Below are 27,184 nucleotides of genomic sequence, written 5' to 3' on the forward strand. Positions count from 1 at the left end.
TGCTGATATCTTTACCAAGCCATTATCCAGACAACGTTTTACCAAATTGGCAAGCAAACTCAACGTCAAGGATCTCCCGTTGAATTTGTCGGGGGGTAAAGAAGGATTATCTCATACGACCGAGTCATAAAAGAATTATTCCCTATGGCCGTATAAAATTATTAGAATATATCCTTTAAAATATTTGTTCCTTATTAATTGGTCTATTGACCGAGTCATGTAATGATACTATATATTACCCTATTATTCTAGGGTTTAATGAACAAGTTTAATTATTCGTTTATTTCTCCTCTCTAACTTTAAGCGGATGGTGGCCGCCGTCTAAAATTTCTCCTAGTTTTAATCCTTCTACGAAGTCTGGAAAGAAATGATATTTATCATCATCTAGTAGAAGCAAAATTACTCAAAGATAGATTATCGATCTATCAATTGACTTTGTAAAGAAAGAATCAGCAATAGTCAGTAGTATCTGGGCTGATACAATATTCGACTACTGCAAGGGACCAGGTGCCTCAGCCACTAAGATATGGGGAGCATTGGCAGAATCATATTCTATTGAGGGTTGCTAAGGACAAAATAATCTTCATGAAAGTTATGCCCATAAGCTATTAATATCAACATTGTATAGATATCCCAGCATTATCCTCTAATCTGGATCTTATACAACATCTAATAGTAGTGAACCTTTTAACTGCTGCAATACATAATGAGATCATTAAAACTTGCGAATGAAATCGTATATGAGGTCAGAGATGTCATGGGGCTTCTCCTGGTTGATGAAGTGCCCAACCCCTTCCATCACCACGATGTCTTCGAGCAATGGAACATCATTCTTGAATCCACCTTTGTGTATGTAGTCTTGGATGCCTGGCGTATGGTATGTTAGGTCAAGATCACCCACAATGAATTTGGTAGGCACATTTACTTGGACCCCAATCCAAGGTGCTGTCAGTTCCCAACTCCTGCATTTTAATAAACGTAGAAAGTATCAAATAGTAAAAAAAAAATTAACCAAAATCTGCAAATTTTGTTGACGGGTAGAAGCCACCACTGTTTTGGGTAAAACTATCTAAAGAAACTTACAAGTCGAAGCACCGATAATAGTTCAATCCTCCGGTAAAACCTGACTTTTCAAATTTACTAGCGAAGTAGTTTACATCTTCTTCTGTGAGCCACGAAGGCAAGCTGATTGGAGTTTCAAGGGATCCTTCAAATCCTTTCTCCTTAGGTACCATTATGGCTGCTGGAGTGCGGTAGGTCAAGAACTTTTTCAGAATCGTGGTAGTACCAATCTGTGCAAATTCAGCCTCTATTGTTCCATGTTCCTAAACAATTCATAGGGTCATGATGTCACAAAAGGTATTCATGAAAAATACTAGTTCATGTTTTTACTATATGAAAAATTAGGAAATAGCATTATCATTTTTCTGAGAATGACTATATTGCCATGTATCTCAACCGCAGATTAATGAGATGGTATTTGAAAAACCAATAGCTTCCTAAAGTTTATATACAAGAGATGATTCCCAAACAACCATATGCAGCAGCAATTGAGATGAATTTGGAAGCTAAGCCAACCCCACCCATTACATTTTGAATGAGTACGCACCACTGACTTTTTTTTAGTTGATTATAACATAATTGTCCCACCATGAACTCTATGGATCTGGATGCACAACCAGAAGACACAGAACCAACTAAGTCATATATTTTGTGCTTGTTTACTGCATAGCTGTGGGCAATGTTGCTCATGGGGTTTTCTAATGCTTGAAATGGTTTACAAGGCTTGCATTAACTTATAGTAATGCCAAGAGCTTGATGGAAGAATAAGATACATGTAGCCGCTCTAAAAATAATTGAGGTAGGATGTCTTATGGCAGGATTGGTTGCATTTTTTTTTCTCAATTTGATATATTACACATCAAGCAATCGTCACATCATTTATTTTTGGGTAGCTTAGTTGACATTGCACAAAGTTGAACAAGAACTCACACATAGGAAATTTGTGCACCTAGAAGCAAAATAAATAAAGGAAAATACCTATTTTATCATTTATTGAAGCTATACAAAATTGTTCCCAGATATTAGTTTTTTATATACATTTTGATAAATTGCATATCCATCTTCATCTTGACATTCTCATCTCTACTTAATTGTTTTTGAGTGTTGTTTTCTAATATATAAAAGATTGTACCGATCTTGTAATAATCCTTGTCGCCTAATGGACGAGCACGCCTCCTTACTGCACCAATACACTGATGGTATCAAGTGTCGGGTCTTCTTAAACACTCTTGCTAGCTCTGCGCAACGTTGGTTCAGTCGCTTGCCCCCTTCTTCCATTCATTCTTTCAAAGATCTCAAGGAAAGTTTTCTACATCAATTTGCTAGCAGCAGAAAATACCAGAAAACTCCCCTTGACCTCTTCACAGTTAAACAAAAGCCCCACGAGACTTTGCGGAAATATCTTCACCGTTTTAATTAGCTCGTGTTAGAAGTACCCTCGTCCCCCTCTGATATACTTACGATCGCCTTTACCCAAGGGCTTTTAGATAGCGATTTTTCCTGCTCACTGGTAAAGAAGCTTCCTTCTAGCTATCAGAAACTGCTGGATAGGGCTACCAAATATATCCACCTGGAAGAAACACAATCGGGCAGCCGAAATGATGCGGGTGTGGCCTCGCCACCAGATAGAAGGCCAGCACCCCTACCCCTCCCCCTAAGGAGAAAAGTCCCCATCCAGCCTATCCACAATGCCCCGGCACGTTGGGAGGGGCGTGTTATGCAAACTGTCGGCGACCTTCCTCCGCTGATGGGCCCACTCCCCCCGGCTGAAGCAGGGCAGCCCCCCCCCCCCCCCCCCCCCCCCCCCCCGCTTCTGCGCGTATCACCAGACCACTGGGCACATCACCTTGGAGTGCAGGCACCTGGCCCAGGAAATTAACCGCGTTATCCGTGATCGCCAGCATGGAGTAAGGAACGTCCAACCTGGGGGTCGACCTTTGGCGGGTGGGCCCGGCTGGAGGAATGACCAAGATCGCCGAGCGATGCCTAGAAGGGCAGATCCCCCTCCTAGGCGACCAGTGGAAGTGCCTTAGAGACCCCCGCCTGGCCATGAACGACTCCCGGCCCCTGACGGACAACGTCATGAGCATACACCTCCCCCGGAGTGGCCTTTGGAGGAGTGTGAAGATCCAAGGGCTAATCAGGGCAACATTCCTCACTGTGGAGAAATCAACATGATCGTCGGCGGACCCACTGATGGGGACTCCAATCGTGCTCGCAAGACTCACAGGCGGCAGCTAGAAGTGGGCAGATTGGACACTGGTCGAGGATTGCATAGCGGCCCTTCTATCTCTTTTGGGCCACCAAATCTAGAAGGAGTCATCTTACCCCATGATGACGCTTTAGTTATCCGGGCGACCATTGCCAACTATGACGTGGTCCGGATATTTGTGGATACTAGTAGTTCGGTGAGCGTGCTATACAAGGACGCCTTCGACCGCATGCAGATTGACAGAGAAGAGCTACAGCCTATGGCCACGTCCCTGTTCAGGTTTTCAGGACACGAGGTCAGGCCTTTGGGGCAAATCCAACTTCCCCTGTCTCTGGGGAAAGAACCGCTGAGACGAACCCGCAGCGTCCTTTTCACTATGGTGGACGCCCCTTCAGCCTACAATGTCATCCTCGGAAGGCCAGCCCTGAGCTCTTTTAGTGCGGTAGTGTCTACCTTTCACTAGAAGCTGAAGTTCCCGGTCCATGATCAAGTTGGCTCGGTTAGCGGAGATCAAGGGGTGGCTCGTAAATGCTACATCGACATGGTGCAGACTAACATGCGAGCAGTACGGAGGAAGCAGGCCGTGGAAGTCAACTCGGTACGTGAGGCTTCCCTTGTTCGCCCGATCCAAGAAAAAGTGCAAGTACAAATTGTACCTGATCAACCAGACCGCGTTACCCAGATTGCTGCCGACCTGCTGCCCAAACTGAAAGCACAATTGACAGCTTGTTTGACTCAGAATAGAGACATCTTCGCTTGGACTCCTGCAAAGATTATTGGTGTTGCTCCGATAGTAATGGAGCACAAACTCAATCTGGTGGCCAGGGCTCGTTCAATCCGGCAAAAGAGGCGACACTTCTCCTCCGAACAAAATAAGATCATCCGAGAAGGGATGGACAAGCTCCTGCACGCCGGGCAAATTAGGGAAGTCCAGTTCCCAACATGGTTGGCAAACGTGGTCTTGGTGCCTAAACCAAGGGGGAAGTGGAGAGTCTGTGTTGACTTCCGGGATCTGAACAAAGCATGTCCTAAAGATTGCTATCCTCTCCCCCGAATCGATCAATTGGTAGACTCCACATCAGGGTATGAGCTTATCTGCATGATAGATGCCTATCAAAGCTACCATCAGATCCCTCTGGCTGCGGAAGACCAAGAGAAGGTTAGTTTCGTCATTGCAGATGGAACCTTCTGTTATACCGTCATGCCTTTTGGGTTAAAGAATGCCGGGGCCACTTATCAGCGGTTGATGGATCGTGTTTTCAAGCGGCAACTGGGACAAAATGTGGAGGTGTACGTGGATGACATCTTAATCAAGTCTGAGCATGCTGAGCGGCTCACTGATGATATTGAGGAAACCTTTGGCACCCTGCGAGAATATGGACTCAAGCTCAACCTCAATAAATGCTTGTTTAGCGTCAAAGGAGGCTGTTTCTTGGGATATATAGTGACTGAGCGTGGGATCGAAGCCAACCCAGAGAAAGTCTCGGCCGTCCAAGATATGGCTTCCCCGTGAAACATCAAAGAAGTGCAAAGACTGGTCGGACGGATAACTGCTTTGTCTCGCTTCATTTCCCACTCCGCCCAGAGAAGCCTCCCCTTCTTCAAGATACTTCGCCGAGCTGCCCGATTCACCTGGGATGACAAGTGTGAGCGAGCTTTCTTAGAATTGAAAAAGTACCTAACTGAACTTCCTGTTTTAGCTAAACCTTCCCCTCCTGCGCCTCTATGGGTGTACTTGTCTGCCTCAGAAGAGGTGCTGGGAGCAGTACTGGGCAAACAAGAGGGTCAAATACAGCGTCCCGTGTATTTCGCTAGCCACATATTAAAAGACGCTGAAGTTCGTTATTCTTCATTGGAAAAGCTAGCCCTGGCTCTCACTCTGATGGCCAGAAAATTACGTCTTTATTTCCTTTCTCACCCTATCATCGTACAAACTAACAGTAACCTGGGGAGGGTCTTTCTCAATCCTGATGTATCCGGACGCCTCATCAAATAGACAACAGAGCTGAGTGAATACGATATACAATACCAACCCCGTACAGCAATCAAAGCACAAGCCTTGGTTGATTTCCTAACTGAAGTGGGAGGTCAGGAAACATCAGAGACATGGAAGGTCTTTGTGGACGGCTCAGCCACTAAAAATGGTAGCGGGGTAGGAGTTGTCCTACACTCACCACAGACGGCGCCAATTTTGTTCCGGCTAAACACCGGAGATGGTCAAGCCACCAGTCAAGAGTTATGCCACGCAGACCGCGATGAACCCCCCAGATCCAGAAAAACCAGGGAGATAAGAAACTGCAGAGAGAAAAAAGGGGAGGATTAGCTAGCCGCCAGAGATTCCGGCGGGGCCACTCCGACCATCAAGTTAGCATCGAAATGAAGAAGAGGAAATAGTAACTTGAAGGTGTAGAAAATTCCAGAGAGGCTTCTCGTACCTGCGCTGAGGTTTTTATACCTGCAAGGGTGAAGGAGGGGGAACGAGGTATCCGAGGGGACAAGTTCTGCACATTCCTAACAGGTTCGCCAGTATGCAAGCATCTAGGAGACAAGGTCTGCACTTTCAGTAACCGCTAGGGGTTTTAGCGTGTGCCTTGCCTTTTGTCCTTTTGTCGAAAATAAGAAACCTAGTAGGAAGAAGCTTGACGGTTCAGTAATCGTTTCCTTTTTATAGTGTAGCTAACTCGTGTGAGTGTCTAGTAGCGAGAGGTCACAGAAGCCATTCTTCAATAGCAAAAGAGCGAGAGCGATGGCGGAGTAGCGCAGGGAGCTGGGTCACAGGCAACGTAGAGGCCAGTGAGGCTGAGCAGTAGGGCGGCTGAGCAGGCTGAGCAGCAGGGAGGCCGAGAAGGTCAAGCCGTAGGGAGACCGAGAAGGCCGAGCAGTAGGGAGGCCGAGGAGACCAGGCGGCATGAAGGTTAGGATGACAGAGCAGCCGGAAGGTTGAGGGGGCGGATGGCCCTGGCTACAAGGGAATAGGGTCCACCATAGAGGGTCTGACCATTGACTTTGATCCCTACTTTGCCAAGTAGGATGATTCATTGACTACCCGTGACCATGTCAGGCTCTCAAATGACCCGTCGTATCAGTGGTCCCCCATTAAGTTGGTTGAGCCTAATGAATTATGCACAAACTAAGGGTCCGATTACCTAATGGAGAGAAAGGGACAGAGAGTCGTCTTGTATGAGAAGGAAAAGAGGTGAAAGGATGAAAATGTCCAAGTCAGCACAACTCCCTTCCTTTCTTTTCCTCTCTCTTTAGATTTGCTGCTCTCTTAATTAATTAATTTCTCGAATAAACGGAGCATAACTCCCTTCGCACCTTACTTGTCGGGAAGAAAAAGAAGCGCACCGGATGGACAGGCAACCCCGTCAACGGAGTACACACTGCACTTGCGCGGCCTGGGGATTGTTCCTTTCTTTGACGAGCTGTTTGTCTGGGCAGAAAATTCTTATAGAATTGACGCTAGCTCTTGACCGGCGCCCCTGCGGCTGCCGAACTTTTGAAGGAAATTGGCATTTAAGATTGGGCGAGCTGTTACACCTTCCCAGCATGGTCAGTAACCACCAAAATGGATCTGTGACTGATCCAATTGTGGAATGGAGAAGCTTGGGAGCTCAGATTCCAGGCAGAGCCACGCCTCCGATGAGTGGCAGACGGTGGCGTTCCTGGCCTTCCACGCCGTGCTCTTGTCCGCCGTTGCCCTTCTCCTCCTCCTCCATTTCCCCTCCTCCCTCGCCCTCCGCCTCCTCGGCGCCCTCTCTGGCTCCCTCGCCGCACTCGCCGCGCTCTGCCTCCTCCACGCCGCCGCCGCCGCCGCCGCCGTCCGCTCCTCCCTGGCCGAGCGGACCGCCAGGCGGATGGTGGCCGCCGTCCCGGACTGGTCGGCGATCCGCACCGCTCTCGACGTCGGGTGCGGGGGCACGCTCCTCAGCGCCGTGGCGACCGTGGCGAGGCAGATGAAGAAGGAGGGCTCCGGGGGCGGGTGGTGGGGGTGGACCGGCGGCGGGAGACGGCGGTGGCGGTGCTGCGGCGGGCGGGGGACGAGGGGGTGCGGGAGCACGTGACGTGCCGCGAGGGGGACGCCCGGAGGCTGCCTTTCGCCGACGGGTACTTCGACCTGGTGGTGTCGGCGAGCGGGCTGAAGAAGGCGGAGGAAGGGGTGGGCCTGGCGGAGCTGGTGCGGGTGCTGAAGCCCGGCGGGGTCGGAGTGGTGTGGGGCCTGCTGCGGGGGCCCTGGTACGCGCAGCGGCTGCGAGACATGCGGATGGAGGACGTCCGCCTCGCCGACGCCGGCCTACGGCGAAGCCACATCGTCTCGTTCCATAAGCCCCTGCAGATCTTGGAACAGCACCAGTTCAACTCGCCGGCTGCTGACCCATGGATCGTTCTCCACTTCACTTCCGCTTGCTTGCTTGTTTGCTTTCCGGCTCCCAGTTTCTCAAGTGTAAATGTCACAAACTGGTGAATGTAATTTGAAAGCAGTAAAACTTCCAAAGGCAATCTAAAATTTCTCCTAGTTTTAAACCTTCTACGAAGTCTGGAAAGAAATGATATTTATCATCATCTAGTAGAAGCAAAATTACTCAAAAGATAGATTATCGATCTATCAATTGACTTTGTAAAGAGAGAATCAGCAATAGTAAATAGTATCTGGGCTGATAGAATATTCGACTACTGCAAGGGACTCAGGTGCCTCAGCCACTAAGATATCCCAGCATTAGCCTCTAATCTGGATCTTATACAACATCTAATAGTAGCGAACCTTTCATCGGCTGCAATGCATAATGAGATCATTAAAACTTGCGAATGAAATCGTATATGTGGTCAGAGATGTCGTGGGGCTTCTCCTGGTTGATGAAGTGCCCAACCCCTTCCATCACCACGATGTCTTCGAGCAATGGAACAGCATTTTTGAATCCACCTTTGTGTATGTGGTCTTGGATGCCTGGCATATGGTACGTTAGGTCAAGATCACCCACAATGAATTTGGTAGGCACATTTACTTGGACCCCAATCCAAGGTGCTGTCAGTTCCCAACTCCTGCATTTTAATAAACGTAGAAATTATCAAATAGGAAAAAAAATTAACCAAAATCTGCAAATTTTGTTGATGGGCAGAAGCCACCACTGTTTTGGGTAAAACTATCTAAAGAAACTTACAAGTTGAAGCACCGATAATAGTTCAATCCTCCAGTAAAACCTGACTTTTCAAATTTACTAGCGAAGTAGTTTATATCTTCTTCTGTGAACCACGAAGGCAAGCTGATTGGAGTTTCAAGGGATCCTTCAAATCCTTTCTCCTTAGGCACCATTATGGCTGCTGGAGTACGGTAGGTCAAGAACTTTTTCAGAATCGTGGTAGTACCAATCTGTGCAAATTCAGCCTCTATTGTTCCATGTTCCTAAACAATTCATAGGGTCATGATGTCACAAAAGGTATTCATGAAAAATACTAGTTCATGTTTTTACTATATGAATTAAGAAATAGCATTATCATTCTTCTGAGGATGACTATATTGCCATATATCTCAACCGCAGATTAATGAGATGGTATTTGAAAAACCAATAGCTTCCTAAAGTTTATATACAAGAGATGATTCCCAAACAACCATATGCAGCAGCAACTGGGATGAATTTGGAAGCTAAGCCAACCCACCCATTACATTTTGAATGAGTACGCACCACTGACTTTTTTTTAGTTGATTATGACATAATTGTCCCACCATGAACTCTATGGATCTGGATGCACAACCAGAAGACACAGAACCAACTAAATCATATATTTTGTGCTTGTTTACTGCATAGCTGTGGGCAATGTTGCTCATGGGGTTTTCTAATGCTTGAAATGGTTTACAAGGCTTGCATTAACTTATAGTAATGCCTAGAGCTTGATGGAAGAATAAGATACATGTAGCCGCTCTAAAAATAATTGAGGTAGGATGTCTTATGGCAGGATTGGTTGCATTTTTTTCTCAATTTGATATATTACACATCAAGCAATCGTCACATCATTTATTTTTGGGTAGTTTAGTTGACATTGCACAAAGTTGAACATGAACTCACACATAGGAAATTTGTGCACCAAGAAGCAAAAAAAAAAAAAAGAAAAGGAAAATACCTATTTTATCATCTATTGAAGCTATACAAAATTGTTCGCAGATATTAGTTTTTTTATATACATTTTGATAAACTGCATATCCATCTTCATCTTGACATTCTCATCTCTACTTCCTTAATTGTTTTTGAGTGTTGTTTTCTAATATATAAAAGATTGTACCAATCTTGTAATAATCCTTGTTGCCTAATGGACATATGAAAATCGCACAAAACTCTAGAAGCTGTCTCCATTTAAACCATCTATGCCTTATACTATTAATGATGTCTTCATCAATATGTTCTTGTTGTTGAGAAATAGTTCCAAATATTTAAAGTTCTTCTTTGGTTCATCCATCTTCATCAATTTCATATTTGAACAATCACATATATCCTATAAGCCGGGGAAGAAAGTTCAACATTGCTAAGGAGACGGTATTCAGGTAAATTATTTTATTTCTATCATCTCATCAACTCTTCCACGAAGATTATTGTATGTGCATGTAATTTTTATTTTATTTGACTACTAAAATTATTACCATTAATTGTCAACGCGTCAACAATTTCATCAAGCACCTAGTGGTGTATTCAACAATTATTGGGAACCTCTCAATTAATCATCAATCATAGATTAGCAGCTCAATTCACTAAATAGCTACCTGGAATCGACAAATGTAGTGATCCTCCCCAAATATATCTCTGATCCAATCGACTCTCCTCTGTTTGGGATTGCACAGGCTGTAGACTACGCTGAGGTTCACCAGCGCCTTCACCTTTTCCGGCCGCAATACGCACAACCACCAGGCGACCATCGCACCCCAGTCGTGACCCACCACGAACACCTGCACATAAGCGCCGATCAGTCTTCACCATCATGTATAGTTCCTATACGTCGGAAAGATTTTTCGGAAAGCGAAATACTTGGTCCTGGGCGAGGGCTTCGATGAGCGCGACTATGTCGCCGACGATGTGGAGGATGGTGTAGGCGGAGGTCGAAGAAGGGGCGTCGGTGTCTCCGTAGCCGCGGAGATCGGGGGCGATGGCGCGATATCCGCGTGCTGCGAGGGAGATGATCTGGTGGCGCCAGGAGTACCAAAGCTCGGGGAAGCCGTGGAGGAGGATGACGACGGGACCTTCGCCCTTCTCGGCGATGTGCATTTGGATGCCGTTCACCAGGAGCGTCCGGTGGCCTATCCCTTCCATCGCCGCCCACTCTCTCTCTGCTTTCTCCTGCCGTCTGACGACCCCTTTAAGTGTGTCGTGGACAAATAATTATTATTATTAAATAAAAGACCCCATGACATTTACGGCGGTTACAAGGTTCACATGCCTATCCTTATCCCTATCCCTATCCCTAGATGTGGTCCTACCAATTCACTCGTCAATAATACATAATTTTTGTCCCCTCAAATACCATTAGGGTGCGTTTGGTTCAAATTATGATATATAAGTTAGTTATGTGATTACCAGGTAATCACATAACCAAGGTTATGGGGCATAAAACATAACCTAATATTGTTTGGTTCACTTTATTTATTTGGAGGGAATAAAACATAACCAGTTTTATATTTACTATATTACCCCTCATTCAATTATATTTTAATATAATTCATTAAATTAATAAGTATAATTTATTAATTTTATTTTAATAAAATAATTCATTAAAAATAATTATTTAAAAAAATTATTAAAATAATAAATATAATTTATTAATTTTATTTTTAAAAATTTAAAATATATATATATATTAATAAAATAATTTATTAAAATAATTATTTTAATAAAATAATTTATTAAATATAATTCCTTAATTTTATATTTTTAAATTTAAAATAAATTTATATTTCTTTTAATAAAATAATTTATTAAAATGATTATTTTAATAAAATAATTTATTAAATTAATAAAGATAATATGATAATTTTATTTTAATAAAGTAATTTATTAAAAATAATTATTTTAATAAAATAATTTATTAAATTAATAAATATAATTGGTTAATTTTATTTTTTTAATTTAAAAAAATATATTTTTTAATAAAATAATTTATTTTAATAAAATAATTTATTTTAATAAATAATTCATTAAATTAATAAATATAATTCATTAATTTTATTTTTTAAATTTAAAATAAATTATTTTTTAATTTATAAAAATTTAAATTTAAATTTATTGAATTAAATAATTTGATTTTAATTAGATTTCATATTACTTTTTAATTGACTTAGTTTTAAAATCGGAGGGTAATTATGGAAAAAATTTCGTTAACCTCAGGAATCCTAGAAAACCTTAGGCTGCCAAGGTAATCACATTACCGGGTTATAACTCATTTGCTGATGTGGCGGTGATGTTGTATTACTTGGGAATCAATCATAACTTGAACCAAACAAGGTTATCAATGATAACCTTGGACAGATAACCAAGGTTATCAATGATAACCCCCAACCAAACACCCCCTTACAGTTTACTCCCATGTCTAGGTGAGTATATAAACTTCTTTACCGGTATACAAAAGTTCTCTCGAATTTCAAACATTAATTCGACATTTCGGGTACTATTTCGCTTTACTATTTCTTTTTTTGTTGACTTGAATATCGGAATGGTCTATCAGAAATTTTCAACGTCTCACTAACCCTTTCGTTCAACTTTTTCTTCTCAGATTTATTCGCTGACAGGATCATTGAAGATTGAGATGACATCTCATTGTTGATGATTTTATCTACTGCGTCATCCAGCTAGAACAAATGGTATGCCAAATCTTGATCTCCCATAATGAACTTCTACTTCAATCTTTGTTCCACTCCATATCGCCCGAGCTCCCAATTCCTGCATCGAATTGTTCTGAAATCAATAACAACTTCCTTTTGCGGTCGGTTGGGATATCGATACACTTACAAGTCCAACCGTCTGTAGTAGTTGAGTGGCTTTGTGAAACCAGATTTCTTGAACCTATGTCAAAATTAATTTGTTTGAAATCGAAGCCAACCTAGAAACTTAGATGGACCCAATTTGAACCTAACGGAACATAAAATTTTAATCACACTTGTAAAACCCATTTCAAATCCCTATTGAACCCAATTGAGTCATTAGAGCCAATTAAATCTAATTCAATTTCAGTTAATTATTCATCAAATATGCTTTCTGAATTATTTTAAGATTAACATATAACCTGTATGATATAAGTATGTAACTATATGTAAGTACTACATTAAGAGCATCCGCAACGCTCGTGGCGTTATAACGCCTTTAACCAGTAGTCGATTGGGTCCACTAACACGTGGTTGAGTGGTGGTCGACCAGTGGTCGACCACCACTCACACTATGCACCCTTGGTGATCGACCAGTGGTCGACCACCACTCACACTATGCAGCCTCTACCAACGCGTTAACATTAAAAAATTAAAAATAAAAAACACGGGTCCACCTATTAACGCGTTCAAAACTCTAAACGCGTTCAATACCTCACTCCTCTCTCACTCTTCCACGTCCTTCCTTCGCTCCTCCACGTCTGCTATTAACGCCCGATTAACAGCGCGTTGCGGATGCTCTAAGCAACTAACATTTTTTCAAGTTTTTTATATAATGTTTATTCATTGATATAAGTATGTAGCTATATGAAATCAAGATATTTTCTATTTTCTTGGTAAATAGGCCACCTAGTGGAGATCCGAGGGGCGAAGTTGGTCCAAATGTGACATGTTTTCTACTATACCAATTTGTCTCAAGTGCTGATGAGGGTCCAAAACATAGCAATAAAGATTATCATGAAGCTAAAATATAAAAAAGTTTCATTAAGGATGATGCGAGGAGTCAAGGCGGATGACGTGACTCCTTTCTGAATGGAGACCAAGAGTCAAATGAAAATCACGATTATGGCTGACTTGGCAGTGCTAGTCAAATGGACTAGTGTTAATATTTATCTTTCGTGGATTCATGAATAAATTGTGCATATTCCCATGACACATGGCAACATAAAGCATGAGCATGCTGTGCATATTCACAAGACACAAGGCAACATAAAGCATGAGCATGCTGTGCATATTCCTAAGACACAAGGGAACATAAAGAGCATTTATGAAGTTGTCAAATCTAATATCTTTGAATTCCTTTTTTTCTGCACATAATGTCAGATATGATAGTCTTCTCATACATAATGGAGGCTCTAGCAAAGAAAGGGAGGACCTTTTCTCCTCTTCTTTTTCTTCCTCCTCCGCTTCTACCGAGAGGACTGGTTTGATCTTCTAAACTCTTCCTTTTCTTCTTCTACATTTTCATTTTTCCTTCCATGAAATACTGACTTGAGCGTCGGAGTGGCCTGCCGGGACTCCCCGGTACCATTCTCACCTCCTGTTGAAGTGCATTTTAGTTCCTCATCATCCTCTCCATCGAGCTCCGCCAAGAAGTCGCATACGTCGGATCGTTCGTTGACTGGTGGCTTGACCATCTGCGGCATTTAGCCAGAACAAAGGACATTGAGAAAAAAATAAAGTTTATCACACCAACAATTAAAATAGAATAACTCAAATCTTATTTCAAGTTCAACACATCATTTACAATAACTTAGATAAAACAACTTACATTAATTTATTGTTTGAACTTAACACAATACTTACAACAACTTAGATATAATCAATATTTGAAGTTTAACTTAGATAATAACTTAAAATAATATATCTCTTCTAATACATCTTTCAACTTAATTATATTTCAGACTTTGAAACGTGAACTTAAACTTGAAGTTGCCCCTGAAATTTCTTTTTCACTTGATGTTAAAAAAGTGGATGTAGAGTTTTTATTCAAATGTGTTTAAAAAGCTCTTTTTGGCTCCTTTTTACTTTTGAAAGACTGATATATAGCACCTTTAAAGTCAATAGTTTGACTAAATATTTCTATCCACTTGTCATAAATACTTGGTTTGTGTTCAATAAAAAAAATATATATTTTTTTCTATATTAAAAATAACTTTCAGAATGTTATATAAATAAAATATTAGAACTTAAAAACAAATGACATACCTTTTTAGATATAAAAAATTACTGATTTATAAATTTTCTAAAAAAAAATAAATGATAAATGATAAATGATAAATTAGAAAATGGAACAAGAATTGGTGAGTTTAATAATCGGTGCTTTCATCATATTTCGGATAGATTACTAGAATTCTGGATAGATCTTAGCATCATATATTCGCTTCATCATGTATCTTAAGAAAATACTCAATAGCATAATTTTCATAAAAGCTAATTATGGTTTCAAATTCATAGAACACATCTAGAAAAAGAATCAACAAATCTTATATTTTTCTAAGAAGTTAAATCAGTTGACTCCAAAATAAAAACAGACAAAATAATCGCACAAGGGAATGAAATATATAAACTCATTTGTTTGTTTCATTTTATGACAGCAACCAAAATCATAAAGAAGGAATATGCAATATATTGAAGTACCTGATCAATTGTAGAAGGTTGCTTTTCATGGTGGAAAGTTGAGATTATAATGGCTAAAGCATGGACATGATTCATGCTTATATTAAACTAATCCTGTAGCATCCTAGCTCTTTCATCACACATGTTAACAAGAGAAACCAAAGACTAAAAGGGAAAAGTGATCAAGGAAAACCACTTTGGTAGGGTTGAAACTAAAGACTACAACAAGTGAAGAAAGAACATAATCTATAGCAAAATTGTGACTTCCATAGGAATTAAAGAGTGAAGAATATAATACTAAGTAGCAATAGATCGAAACAATCACAAGCATCCTTAATCCTTCCCCACCTAACAACAACCACGCAAATTCGAGCAACTACAACAAATAAATGTGTAGGTGTAACTGATGGGAGCTTGAAATTCCGTTCCGTTCAATTTTTGCCAGACAAAATTTTTTCAAAAACGAAATCTTATCAAGCAGCCCTCATATTCGATCAACTAGGTGTTTGATCGATGCATTAAGATCATTAGACTCTTGTGTTGGTATTCAGAATCCATATTTATGAAAGAAATAATTTATGCAACGAAAAATAAATTGTACCTTTCTTCTTTAGATGTGTAGATGACTTTACCCGAAAATCTCTTGATCTTCTGCTGTGTTCCTCTCCTCTTCTTGGACGTTGTGTGGGCAACAATCCTCCAAGATTACTCCACCAAAATTCCTTCTATCCGATGGCAAGCAATGAAGAATCCTTTCTCTTCTCTTCCTTATTCTTATTCTTCCTTCTTCTTCTTGGCCACCGGCCCTAGCAAAGGGAGAAGACTTTGTGCGCCGACCCTAGCAAGAGGGGACGGGGAGGAGGCTTTGGGCGAACAAGAAAGAAGAAGGATCTTAGGAGCGTCGACCCTAGCAAAGCAAAGAGGGGAAAACTCCTTTTGTTGCCGTCGACCCTAAGTTGCAAGGAGGAGGGAATTGATATGTTATTTTCCTCTCGCAAACCTCCCCTTTTATATAGCTATGCCATCTTAGAAAATTTAAAAAGAATATAACAAATTTTTCTTATCTAGATTTAGTTAGAAAAAATCTAATAAAATCTCTTGATAAGATTTTATTAGTTTTCTTAATAAATTTTCTTAATTAAATTTTGTTATTTTCTTAACAAACCCTCTTAATAAAATTTCGTTAATTTCTTAAAAAATTTCTTTATTAAGTTTTGTTATTTTAATAAAATTTCTTAACAAAATTTTTATGAAAAAATCATATTAAAATTTTGTTTACGATTTAGAAGAAATAGAATTCTTAATAGAATTTCATAACGGAAATTCTTAACAGAATTTCTTAACAGAATTCTCTTAGGTGGATTCGAGACTTTATCCAGAGGCTACAGCAAGGACCTAAAGGAGGAATTGATTATGACCTCTTGATGGGCTTGGGCTTCTTGTGTTCTCCCTGAACACCCAACTCAAGTCCATCAATAATAACTCATACCACTAAAAGGTTATTATTGAACTACTGTACTAATTCTATATTATAATATGAGCTCCTTCTTATTATGAGTGCATTAATCTCCCTGTGTTTAAGATATCGTATGTCTGTCAATTAATTGAATTACTGACAACTCAATTAATTAACTTCTGAATCCAAGAGTAGTACAACTCAACTTTATTATCATGCAGAACTAAGTTCACCTGCAGGGTTTACATGATAATCCTTATGAGCTCCTCAAGGAGACATCATCAGCCTAAATATTAGGACATAGTTTCCTCCTATAATCAACAACACACCATATACATAGCATTATCTCTCAACTCATTGGGCCTTTTGATCTAACGAGATAAATCTCATCCTTTGATGAATTAAAGAAATACATACTAAGTATATGTGCTTGTTATTATATCGGGATTAAGAGCATGCACATCCATAATAACTGAGGTCTAGTTCAATTATATAGTCAGTATAAATCGAACAACCTCAAATGGTCCTGCTCAATACATACAAAGTGTACTAGTGTAATTTATTAGTCAAGATAAACTAATACCAATTACACTACAACCACTCCAATGGTTTGTCCCTATCCATCTTGGTTGTGAGCTACTATTTATAATTTATAAAGAACCGATAACATAATCTTCTGTGTGTGACACCACACACTATGTTATCTACAATATAAATTAAGTGGACAACTGCATTACATAAGAAATGCAAACATTTTGACTAAGGTAATTCTCATTTCAATATTATTGCAAAATAGATGTTTATACAAAAATAATGCTTATAGTATACATCCCAACAGTAACATCATAGAGAGATCGAGCGCCGACGTCTTCCTGCGGCAAATAGATGATGACGGCGGAGTGGACTAGACAAAGGCGACTTGTAACCTCGCAGAGCAGAGATTAGGACGGGGAGGGGATGCGATGCGATTTGGGGGTTTAGGGTTAGCATATAGGGTTAGCACGGGATTTTTGGGTGGCGTGGACCTACTGACAACGACGATAGCGCAATGGCTTCGCCTAACCTTGGACGGCGACGCGTGACAACAGAGATGAGGATGGGGACAGAGAGACGTGAGCTTATAGTTTAGGATTAGCACGATGGAATCGATTTTTTTTTTTTTTGTTTCGTCAGCCAATGCGGAATCGCTTGCCTCGCACGTGGAGAGGTAATCCTAACCACATCAACGGGCACCTAAGTTGCGTGAATGAGATCGCACGGATGATCATTCCTATAAAAAAAAAGGGATTTCCTTTGAGTTTTGACCAATTAAATCCATAAAATTGAACCAAATATATAGATTTACAAAAGTACATATTTAATAAAAAATGATATATAATTTGATATATAAACATGAACCTTATAAATCTACAGCTTCAAACTATTGGAAGACCGACTATGTACATGCTCACGAACATACCGTCTCGGTTAGTATCGACAAGGATAATCGAAAAGATTAATGCAAGAAATTATCTAATTAAGTAAGAAATTATCTAATTAACTTTGCAGAATGTCGTCGAAGCTCCAAAGCTCGTCGGCCGCACCGGAGTCCACTGCTGGATTACACGCCTCCTCTCCGTTCTGCGCCACTGCCTCATCATCCGGCGACGACACAGCCGCCGTCTCCGTCGTCGCTCCGCCGTCCATGTAAGGAATCCCGAAAAAGCTCATGTACGACTCGTAGGCCATGAGCTCCTCCGACAGCCTCCTGACCTCGCCGTCGCCGTCGCCGTCTCCAGTTGGGGCAATGGCGGTCTCTTTTCCTCCTTGACGGGCTTGACGGGCTGCTGCTGCTCGAGTTCCTCCGGCTCCGCCTCGTTGGGAAAGTTGACCTTGGCCTTCTTGCCGCGAATGCGGAGCGCCTCGCGGTCGTAGGCGCGCGCGGCCTCCTCGGCGGTTACGAAGGTGCCGAGCCAGACGCGGACGCCCTTCACCGGGTCGCGGATCTCCGCCGCCCACTTCCCCCACGGCCGCTGTCGGATTCCTCTGTACGGATTCTTCCGCTCCCGCTTGCGAGGCACTGAAACCCAATTCATGGATTTAGCCATCAAGGCGGCGCCTTTTTGGCAAAAAAAAAAAAAAAAAGATGCAAAATCAACCCGAAAAATCGAAGCAAAAATGTAACCTTTGTCCTGGGTGGTGGGTGCAGCCGAGGACTCCGGCCAGAAGTCGGAGGCGGAGAAGAGGCGGTCGTGGTCATGGCGGCGGCGGTGTTGGTTAGTCCGGTGAGGGATGTAATCCGAGATGATGGATCCGCCACACATCTTGCTTAGAATCAGCGAAGAAGTCAAAGCACAATGACACGTATATCCTTGAGGGCGGCGGTTCTTTAGCTGTTTATATAGCGAACACAGAGGAAGAAGAAGCGTGACCACAACGCAGAGTGGTCACTTCACAGCTGAGAACCATTTGACCATCGACTTCGTCGCCAAAACTTACGCGTGTTTGAATTCAAGACTGCATTTTATTAAAATAAAAATATTTTTGGTAGCGTAAATTCAAAGCAATAAACATCTGGCCTTCCCCAGTTGGAGCCGGAACGATGGAGCAAATCTGGAGCTTTCTCGTCTAATGAAACAGGGGGCCGCACACCGGAAGTAGAAAAGTGTTCAGGATAGCGCCGTCGTTTTATATGGCGGTAAGGAGACGGTGCAACAACTCGTCAGCATTGTCGTGTTTGGACGGATCTAGAGAAAGCAATAGATATCGCATGGTTTTCATTTTTTTTGTTTTGAAAAATGAACTTAATTTCTCGCTTGCAACTCATTAAGCAGAAGGAGATTACAGATAAGGAGTAGTTGAGGCCATCCATTAACTTAATTAGTTCAAACCTAAAGTAATCGGGACGGAAGTGGAGTCCAGCCACTGGTCGCCCTGGATGAACGCCGCCACCGTGAAGTTGCTGGCCTCCGCCGCGGTGGTGATCACCGTGAACCCCGGCCACGCCACCCGGTTGGTGGTGTTGGCCCCCGGGCCGCGGTTCATGTACTCGCCGTAGTACAACGTGGCGAGCGCGAAGGTGCCGTTCCACTCGGTCCACCCGGCCGGGTCGATCAGGCTATCGAGGTACGACTGCATGAACACCGTCCGGGAGTACTCCCTCCAGGGCCGGCCGAGGAAGGTGGAGAAGTTGGCCTGCACCGGGATGAGGTCGGCGGCGGCCGCCACCTTGCACTTGTGGATGGAGATGCCGGTGTTCTGGTTGGGATCCTCCCGCCCCTGCGCCGTGAAGATGTTCTGCTGGTTGGGCAGCGGGCGGCGCGCGTAGAGGTTGCAGCCCTGCAGCACGACGGCGGCGTTGCCGAAGACGAAGTCGACGGTGCCGTAGACGTCGCAGTCGCGGTAGAACTGGCGGAGGGAGTGGACGTAGAGGGTGTCCTGGTACCCCACGAAGCTGCACCGGTAGAAGACGGCGAGATCGGCGCTGACGCGGAGCGCCACGGCTTGGTGCTTGCTCGGCCCCGCAGCGTTCTCGATCGTCATGTCCCGCATCAGGAACCCATTGCCCACCACCGCTGCAAATTACACCAACTTCACCGTCATTAATCACGCTGCATGTTACTGAGTTTGCTAATATAAATATCAATCTGATAAAAACAGATCTTGATCTTCGCAAATCGCATCTACAGATCATGTTGCTCATTCAAGAGCAAGCTAAATAACGATGATGGCATTACTGCAGAGCCGATTGATTGATCAGAAACAAAAGCTTTCGAGTTACCTTTCTTTCTTTTTTTTTTCCCGACTATCTTACAGCTATTCAACATCATCGACGTCGGACCCAGACTACAGCCCCAGTAGATCATGACGGAGGTGGTGGCCAGTTATACCATGGCCAGTTAAACAGCTCGTTTGGTCGCAAAGAGCTGACACATCATGTTGATGAAGAGACAGGAAAGTTGGGTGGATGATTCAATTACCACTTTCAAATGTTACACCTTTCCACTGCAACGTACCGACCAAGACAGATATGTCGTATCAGTCAACACGACAAGTTAAAACCTGAGCTGATGTATTGAGTAGATAGATTGATCTATGAGGCAAGTCTAGTGGATTCAATTTAGTCTGACAGAAATTGATTGAACAAAAATGGTAGATTAAGCCACCGACGACAACTCAATCTCTAGCAGTACGTAGACAACGAAAGGTCAAGGGTCTCTGTTTTCAGTCAACAAATCAGACGAAACACTGGGACAGTACATCAATCAGCTCTTTCTTCCAGTCTGAAGAATCCAAAGAACAACTATGTACCTGTTCCGTCCTCATCCTCTCAGAAGATGGCTTGTTCGTCGACATCCCTCGAGCTACCAGACAAAAGACGTGGACCACAACCTCGATCAAGAAGGCGATCGATACAGATGCAAAGCGCGTCCATGCAGGGAATCGGGTCCAGTGGTTTCTTAGCTCTCCCCGTGAGGAGATGGCAGACTTTGTGCTTGGTTGAGTTTGCACAGCTCAATATTATGCAAAAGTGCATTACCAACTCCCTCCTTATAACCACATACGGTCTAAATTAATTGAGACTGAATCCAAATCAAACACTGTCGTGTTCATCATGTGGAGATCGCCAGTGAATGTTGGGCGCTGGATTTGAGATTTTGATGTGCCAGTGACAGGGTCGATATTGTGTTGAGAGAGTATAGTAAATTGAAGTTGATGAAGGGGAAGGCATGGAAGATGAAGATAAGAAGTGGCGAAAAGGGGCACAATTACCGAAGGTGGCAGATCGGAAGGTGGTCGATCCGTCGAACACGTTGCGGCTCGCCTTCACCACCGTCTTCCCGATGCCGTCGCCGATCATCATCAGATTCGTCTTGTTCTTTCCCACCTCGACGTTCTCGAAGTACGCCCCCGCCTTCACGTAGATCACGAACCTCCCCGCCGTGCTGTTCGGCGCCGCAGCGACCGCGTCGCTTATCGTCGTGAAGTTCCCGCTCCGTCCTTGGCCACCACCAGGTCGGGGGTGATCGTCGTCGTATTCGTCGTCGTCGTGGTATTCGCTGACGGAGCCTGCAGTAGCCGCCGGTCTCTCGCTGGCACCCACGCCGGGAAGCCCCCCGCGTCAACAGCCTCCAGCGTGCCGCGGCGTCGCCGCCGCCGGATGCGCTTCATCATCGCCAGCGAGTTGCTGACGAGGCGGGTCACGTGGAGGAGCCGCCGCTGGATGGCGGGGCGGTACCCGCCGCCGTCCACGTAGGCGAAGCCGTCGAGGCAGGTGTACTGGTTGGTAATGGCGGCGGAGAGCACCGTCTCGACGTCGTCCGCTCGGGCGGCCGGGTCGGAGTCGGCGAGGCCTGCTGAGGCTTCGTCGAGTTCGTCGAGCGTCTGCGCGAAGAGTTCGAGGCAGTCTGCGAGCGCGAGGCGCTGGCGGGGGTCGAGGTGCCCGTCGTGGCGGCGGAGGTAGTCGGTGAAGTTCTTGGCGGCGTTGCGGACCGCACCGGCGGTGGAGTTCACAGTTCGGCAGATGACCTCGGGGAGCGACTTGGCGAGTAAATCCGGAATAGAAGAAACCATCGACGCGCAGAGATCCGGGTACAGAGTGCCGTCGCAGTACCGACCGGCGGCCACCTGCATCATCCTCCGGCGGGAATGCAGATCACTGACCTGAACCTTCACCGGAATATTCACAACATCGGCGAATATCGTGATCAGAAGCAGAAAAAGGGACGAAAAAGCAAGACACAAAAAGAAGAACACCCTGTGTTCTCCTCTGCAGTCGCTGTTAATCGTCGGCATAGTGACCACCGGCGATCAAATGATTACGCTTCGTAATGAGAAATTTGAGAGCAGAGGAGGAGATTGAAATGTAAGCAATGGATAGGAATTAATAAGAGGAAGCGTGGAAATTTGTGGGTGTGGTTGGTGGTTAGTAAAGGTGAGAGGGTTCACGTGAATTCATTGATGGATTGCTCGCATGGTCGAGTAGAGATAAGAAGAAGATGCGTGGAGAAAAAAAACACCGGCTGCTGTTGTTAACTCTGCCTCCATGCCAGCTCTTGGCAAGGTTTTAGAATTTACTGCTGAGTAATCTTTGCAAGCACATGTGACGAACCTTTTGGTAGAACGGTACAAGTACAAACACTAAAAAGATAAGTCTGAGTTTATAGTGAGAATTTGAATGTGTACATTAGCATAATAAAAAAAAAATTGTATTGCATCTCGTATAAAAGATTTGTCAATTTTTTTAAAAAAAATCTCTCTCTTTAATGCTTACCATGAATCACCTTTAGACTACCCGGCCGTCTTGCATTGGTACTCCTCCAAATTCAATCAGTTAGTGAAGTGCGATTCCCTCTCATTTTAGGGCAAAGGCCACCTACCCAACATTTGTTATGCTACTCTATTTAATATAATTATATTATACAAATATTGAAGACCTTTGTTTTTGTTTTTTAATTAACTCCTAGACTCAATTTTTAGTCGTACTTATATCAACGTCTAATACAACTTTACAATGTAAATATAAATCCAAAGATTATTGTAGAAAGTGTAATCTTTTTCAGCAAGATGAAATTTACTACCTAAAGATTTTACATTAACGATTTCATAACCATCTATGAGAAGGTAAATTAGGAAGTTATACTTGACCACTATGGGAGGGTGTTACCTCAATTTCATCGAGATTCGACTTTTGTTTATTTCAATAAGTCTGTCCTATAGTAATCAACTGAATAATATCTTAAGGGGGTGTTTGGTTAAGGGTAATCCATGATTACCTTGGTTATCCACCCAAGGTTATCAACTAAAATCCTGTTTGGTTTAGTTAATCGATGATTCCCTAGTAATGTTATATTCCTGACATGTCAGCCTATGTCAGCAAATCAGGGCATCTAACCCGGAATTGCAAAACCAAGAAAAATCAAGATTATGCTGGATTCCGGGGTTATCATAATTTCGTTTACCCCGTTACCCCCGTCCGCGAAAACCTCCGCACCCGCTGTCCCAAGCGAAACCCCTCGTCTCCCTCCCAGAGCGAAACCCGAAACCCCTCGTCTCCCTCGGCGGCGATTCCGTCCCGAGCAAAAACCTCCGCGAGGCCCTTCCTCTCCGCGAGGCCTTCCTCTTCGACTCGAGCGACAACCCTTCCTCTCCGTCCCGAGCAAAAACCTCCGCGAGCGCTCGTCTCCCTCGAGCAAAACATTCGAAGCCTTCCTCTTCGTCCCGAGCGAAACCCTAGCGGCGAGTCCGTCCCGAGCGCGCGCTTCCCCCTTCCGGCGAAACCCTAGCGGCGATTCCTGACCTCGGCCTCGTCCTCCTCCTCACGGTTAGTCTTCTTCTCCTTCCGGCGAAACCCTAGCGTCAATACAGTTGCTGGCCAAGTTGAGTAATGCTCCTACTGAGTCAATGAAGTTATATTGCTTATAATCAAACTGCCATGTGCATTGCTTCAGATTCAATCGTTCACAAGAAGACTCTCATGTCCTCCAATAATATCAGCAATATCCATGCCTAAGGCTATTCAGTGGATTTCATTTTAATTTTCTCCAATTGCTTTCCTTCCTTCTCATCATGGTTTTAAGAACTCCCCCACATATGCTGCTTATGCAACAACCTAGGTTTTGAACAGTACTGCAAAGCAACAACATATGACATCTGCAATCTACATGACTACATGGCCAGTTAAAAAAAAATCTTATTTGGTTCATTCGAACCAATTTAGAATGTAGCAAATTGATTTGAAATATTATTAGACTCTAATTAGTTGCTTGAAAAAGTGTTAAAACACTTATTTTGTGAGTAATAAACACTTTAGATATGTATAATACTTCTATACGATCTATTTTAAATGCAAATTTATATTGATTATCATATTTCTTGTATTTTCCATTGTTGATTGGCATATATATATCTATATGTGTGTGTGTTTTGATAGATGAAATTTGGTACATGTATGCTAGTTATTTTTACAAATATAAATATTTTGTAACATTCTTAGAACCAATTGCATATGTCCTTGCTTACTGCTTATCCATTTATACAATGGATTGATCGCATACCGAAAAATTTCAAAATAATACGAAAAGATTCGTCTCGCGGAGACGAACCAAACGAAATTTGGTTGGACCAAATCGGATGTCGTTTGACCCCTGAACCAAGCGAACCAAACTTGAGTTGGTTTGCTATAGTACCGGTTCAGTTTGGGTTTGGTTCGATTGTGGTTCAGCTGAGTCAGTTGGGTTGGTTCAGCCAGATCAGTTGGGTTTAAATGACTAATGGGTTTGGATCCTACCCGTTAAGCTAAACCCGACCAATAAGGAATCTACAGTGCCCTTAAATCGCAAGCTCCGCTGGTTCCTTGCTTCTCTCGGTCGCGAACCCAGCTCTGCCGACGCCGTCGCACTTCGTGCTCGTCGATGGGCAAGGATAGCTGTCCGGAGTTGGAGACTAATCTAAGGATCACCGGCGACCAGAGCTGGAGGTGGCTGGCCATTGAGCGAGCAGAGGTGTGTCGTCGGCGGCAGCTGCACTCGGCGCGGACGAAGGGGAAAAGAGATAATCGGTAAGAATCTAGGCTGAGGTTTCTCCTATCTTAGGGTTCTCGAGCTTAGATCCATGTTTGTTTAGGTTTTCCGGGCTTGGATGGTGAATCAGAGACTTGGGAACACACCGATTTGGTTGCTCTGTGGTGACGGCGATTGCTGGCGAATCGGAGAGGAAGAACCGGAAGGGAAGGGAAGATCGGTGAGTAACATTTGATATGGATTTCGGTTTGAGCTTGGAGCTAGGGTTTATGGGCTTGGATCTAAGTTTTGATTTGGCTTCCAGAGCGTGGAATTCCTGTTTGGTATTGGCCGGCTGTGGATTTTGAGTTTCACTCGGCCGCAAGCAAGAAGAGGAAAGGAAGCTAATCCAATTTGGGGTTCTTGACTTCGGCGGTTGTAGGAGTGGAACCAAGGAGGGTTAGGGCACAAGGAAATCAATCTGAGGTGAGATTATTACCTTGCTTGGTTATTTTGTTCAATAGGAATTGATTAAGTGTTGTTGACTTAAAGATGATGAATCTGGTTAGTGATGGTTGGATTAACCCTAGACTCAGTTAGGGTTTCCTTTTAGTGTTGTTATATATTCTGGTATTTATGGGCAGTGATTTTGACTGCAGGATTTTGATCCGATTATTGTTGGTTGCGTTTAGTGGGTTTCTCTACGATTCCACGCAACCTATCTTGGCAGGCGGGTACCTTGACTTATCCTTATAGATAGGTCTTTACGATATGTGTAATTGCTAGCTATCAGTAATGCATGCTTCTGGTTGTATTTATTTCACTAGATACCCTGATCTGCTTTTACATCAGTCTTTATTGCTATTCGATAGTATCAGATACTTATTCATATTGTGGATATCAGTAGTCATTCATCTTGCTATCATCTGATACCTTTGCCATGTTTAGTATTCTGATACTTATGGATTTTTGATACCACCTGATACTTGTCCATATGCTTTAGTTGGATTTATCTTGCTCTGTATCGGTGTTTATACTAGACGTGATACCTTATATCATTCTGATTATGGGAGCATATGACATGGACTTGTAGATGGATAGGTGGTGCATGGATCATACTGATGGATATGCATTTGGATATATGCTGCATGGACTAGTGTCATACATCATGCTTGCATATATTGCATAACTGACGTGCGGGATTCCATTGTTGTTGAGTCCGGCGTCAGTTACATGCGGGCTACCAATCAAAGGGTGTGTGTAATTGCATGCCTAGCGATTATTGGCGTCCTGTTCCTATTTTAGTCGAGTCGCTCCTATTATAGCAGCACAGGTGTAAGTCCGTCGCTTGTGTATGATTTACACACACAATCCACTCATGGGTTAGTGGAAACCTTTAGATTGGTGCATACTTGCCCTGACAGGAGCTTCCGCTAGGCCACCCAGGATAGTGGTTTTGTAGCGTGGTAGCATACAGGGATCCCTCCTCTGTCATTGTGACCAGGAGATGAGAGCTTGCTCGCCCACTTATGATTTGGGTACCAGGATAGGTGTACACCTTGAGGACATCCTGTCCACTCGGTCACGCAGGAGCAGTGACGGCAGAGTGCACAGAGGTCACAGCCCTACCCACTCGACGACTTCACCACTGTGGATGAGTACTCTGACGGGTTTTGGCTCCCACGCGACCTCACCACTAGAGGGGTGACTGATCCGACTGGCGTCAGGGGTGACCAGGACATGCATTGCACCATGTGCATACTGCACTATTGCATTTGTTTGTGATTGCTGCACTTGTTTGATGCACTTGGATGACATGCATGCACAGGATACCTATGTGTTGGTTTGGGGATTCCCTTTCACCTTACTATTGTTTATCAGACTCTGGTATGTACAGATCTACTGTTGTTCAGTTTTCTACCTTATTTACCTTCCAGTAGACTGTACAGCATGTTATTACTGTTGATAGCTTTATACACATATCTGCTAGATACCCGCTGAGTTTCTTTTGGAACTCACCCCGTTTACCTGTATCCGTTTCAGGTTGATGTCGTCTGGAGAGCTGCACTGCTAGTCCCGAACCTTGGTGTTTTGGTTTATTTACTTTACAGTTTCGTGTATTTGGACTTATTAGACTTCTGGTCATGTTTTCCCTTTGGTATCTGTTTTCCGCTGAGTCGACATTTGTTTCCATATTCGAGTTGTCTATCGGATTTCTGGACGGATTTGATATACATGCGTGGTTGTGATACTATAGTAGTTATTATTGATGTGTCATTTTGAGTGATGTGTATATGTGTGGTCACAGTTATGTTTATTTTACTGTGTATAAATCCATAGCCTGTTATGGATTGGCCGTGTGGGCCTTATATATGTGTATGTATTCAGGGAAAGTCAATTGTTACAGGGGAGATGCTGCCGAAATTTCTCGGAAAGCCGTCTCCCGGGGCGTAACA

The 27,184-nt window shown here is 43.2% G+C and overlaps 3 protein-coding genes and 2 pseudogenes across 3 annotated transcripts; 1 reads left to right on the top strand and 4 right to left on the bottom strand.

Moving 5' to 3' along the window:
- Positions 1 to 582: 582 nt before the first annotated feature.
- On the bottom strand, positions 583 to 3,146 carry LOC141848305 (epoxide hydrolase 2-like). The gene is made up of 3 exons (XM_074736345.1): positions 2,889 to 3,146; positions 1,084 to 1,325; positions 583 to 962 (listed from the first exon to the last, which is right to left on the bottom strand). Exons 1-3 carry the CDS (start codon positions 3,144 to 3,146, stop codon positions 716 to 718), a joined length of 747 nt encoding a protein of 248 aa, XP_074592446.1. The 3' UTR covers positions 583 to 715.
- Positions 3,147 to 6,870: 3,724 nt separating this feature from the next.
- On the top strand, positions 6,871 to 7,739 carry LOC141848306 (uncharacterized; annotated as a pseudogene).
- Positions 7,740 to 7,812: 73 nt separating this feature from the next.
- On the bottom strand, positions 7,813 to 10,596 carry LOC141848608 (epoxide hydrolase 2-like). Its single transcript, XM_074736656.1, has 4 exons — positions 10,288 to 10,596; positions 10,026 to 10,208; positions 8,434 to 8,675; positions 7,813 to 8,314 (listed from the first exon to the last, which is right to left on the bottom strand). Exons 1-4 carry the CDS (start codon positions 10,567 to 10,569, stop codon positions 8,068 to 8,070), a joined length of 954 nt encoding a protein of 317 aa, XP_074592757.1. The 5' UTR covers positions 10,570 to 10,596; the 3' UTR covers positions 7,813 to 8,067.
- Positions 10,597 to 17,604: 7,008 nt separating this feature from the next.
- LOC141848644 (ethylene-responsive transcription factor ERF071-like) lies at positions 17,605 to 18,648 on the bottom strand. Its single transcript, XM_074736695.1, is given in 3 exon segments — positions 17,605 to 18,029; positions 18,032 to 18,307; positions 18,413 to 18,648. Coding segments are annotated over 3 exon segments (660 nt in total). The 5' UTR covers positions 18,552 to 18,648; the 3' UTR covers positions 17,605 to 17,784.
- A 420-nt stretch (positions 18,649 to 19,068) lies between these two features.
- Positions 19,069 to 22,061, bottom strand: LOC141848244 (pectinesterase-like; annotated as a pseudogene).
- Between the last annotated feature and the right edge of the window lie 5,123 nt (positions 22,062 to 27,184).

The sequence above is a fragment of the Curcuma longa genome, chromosome 17, assembly GCF_044706935.1.
Source record: "Curcuma longa cultivar G26 ecotype Majalengka, Jawa Barat chromosome 17, ITB_CL_G26_1.1, whole genome shotgun sequence".
NCBI lineage: Eukaryota > Viridiplantae > Streptophyta > Magnoliopsida > Zingiberales > Zingiberaceae > Curcuma > Curcuma longa.

Coding starts and splice junctions, on each gene's coding strand:
- LOC141848608 (XM_074736656.1), bottom strand. CDS start 10,569: ATGGAAGGGATAGGCCACCGGACGCTCCTGGTGAACGGCATCCAAATG. Junction 10,209..10,287: donor AAGCCCTCGCCCAGGACCAA/GTATTTCGCTTT, acceptor GCTTATGTGCAG/GTGTTCGTGGTGGGTCACGA. Junction 8,315..8,433: donor TATTATCGGTGCTTCAACTT/GTAAGTTTCTTT, acceptor ATTAAAATGCAG/GAGTTGGGAACTGACAGCAC.
- LOC141848305 (XM_074736345.1), bottom strand. CDS start 3,146: ATGACGTTGTCCGTCAGGGGCCGGGAGTCGTTCATGGCCAGGCGGGGG. Junction 1,326..2,888: donor GTGATGTGCCCAGTGGTCTG/GTGATACGCGCA, acceptor TGAATTGTTTAG/GAACATGGAACAATAGAGGC. Junction 963..1,083: donor TATTATCGGTGCTTCGACTT/GTAAGTTTCTTT, acceptor ATTAAAATGCAG/GAGTTGGGAACTGACAGCAC.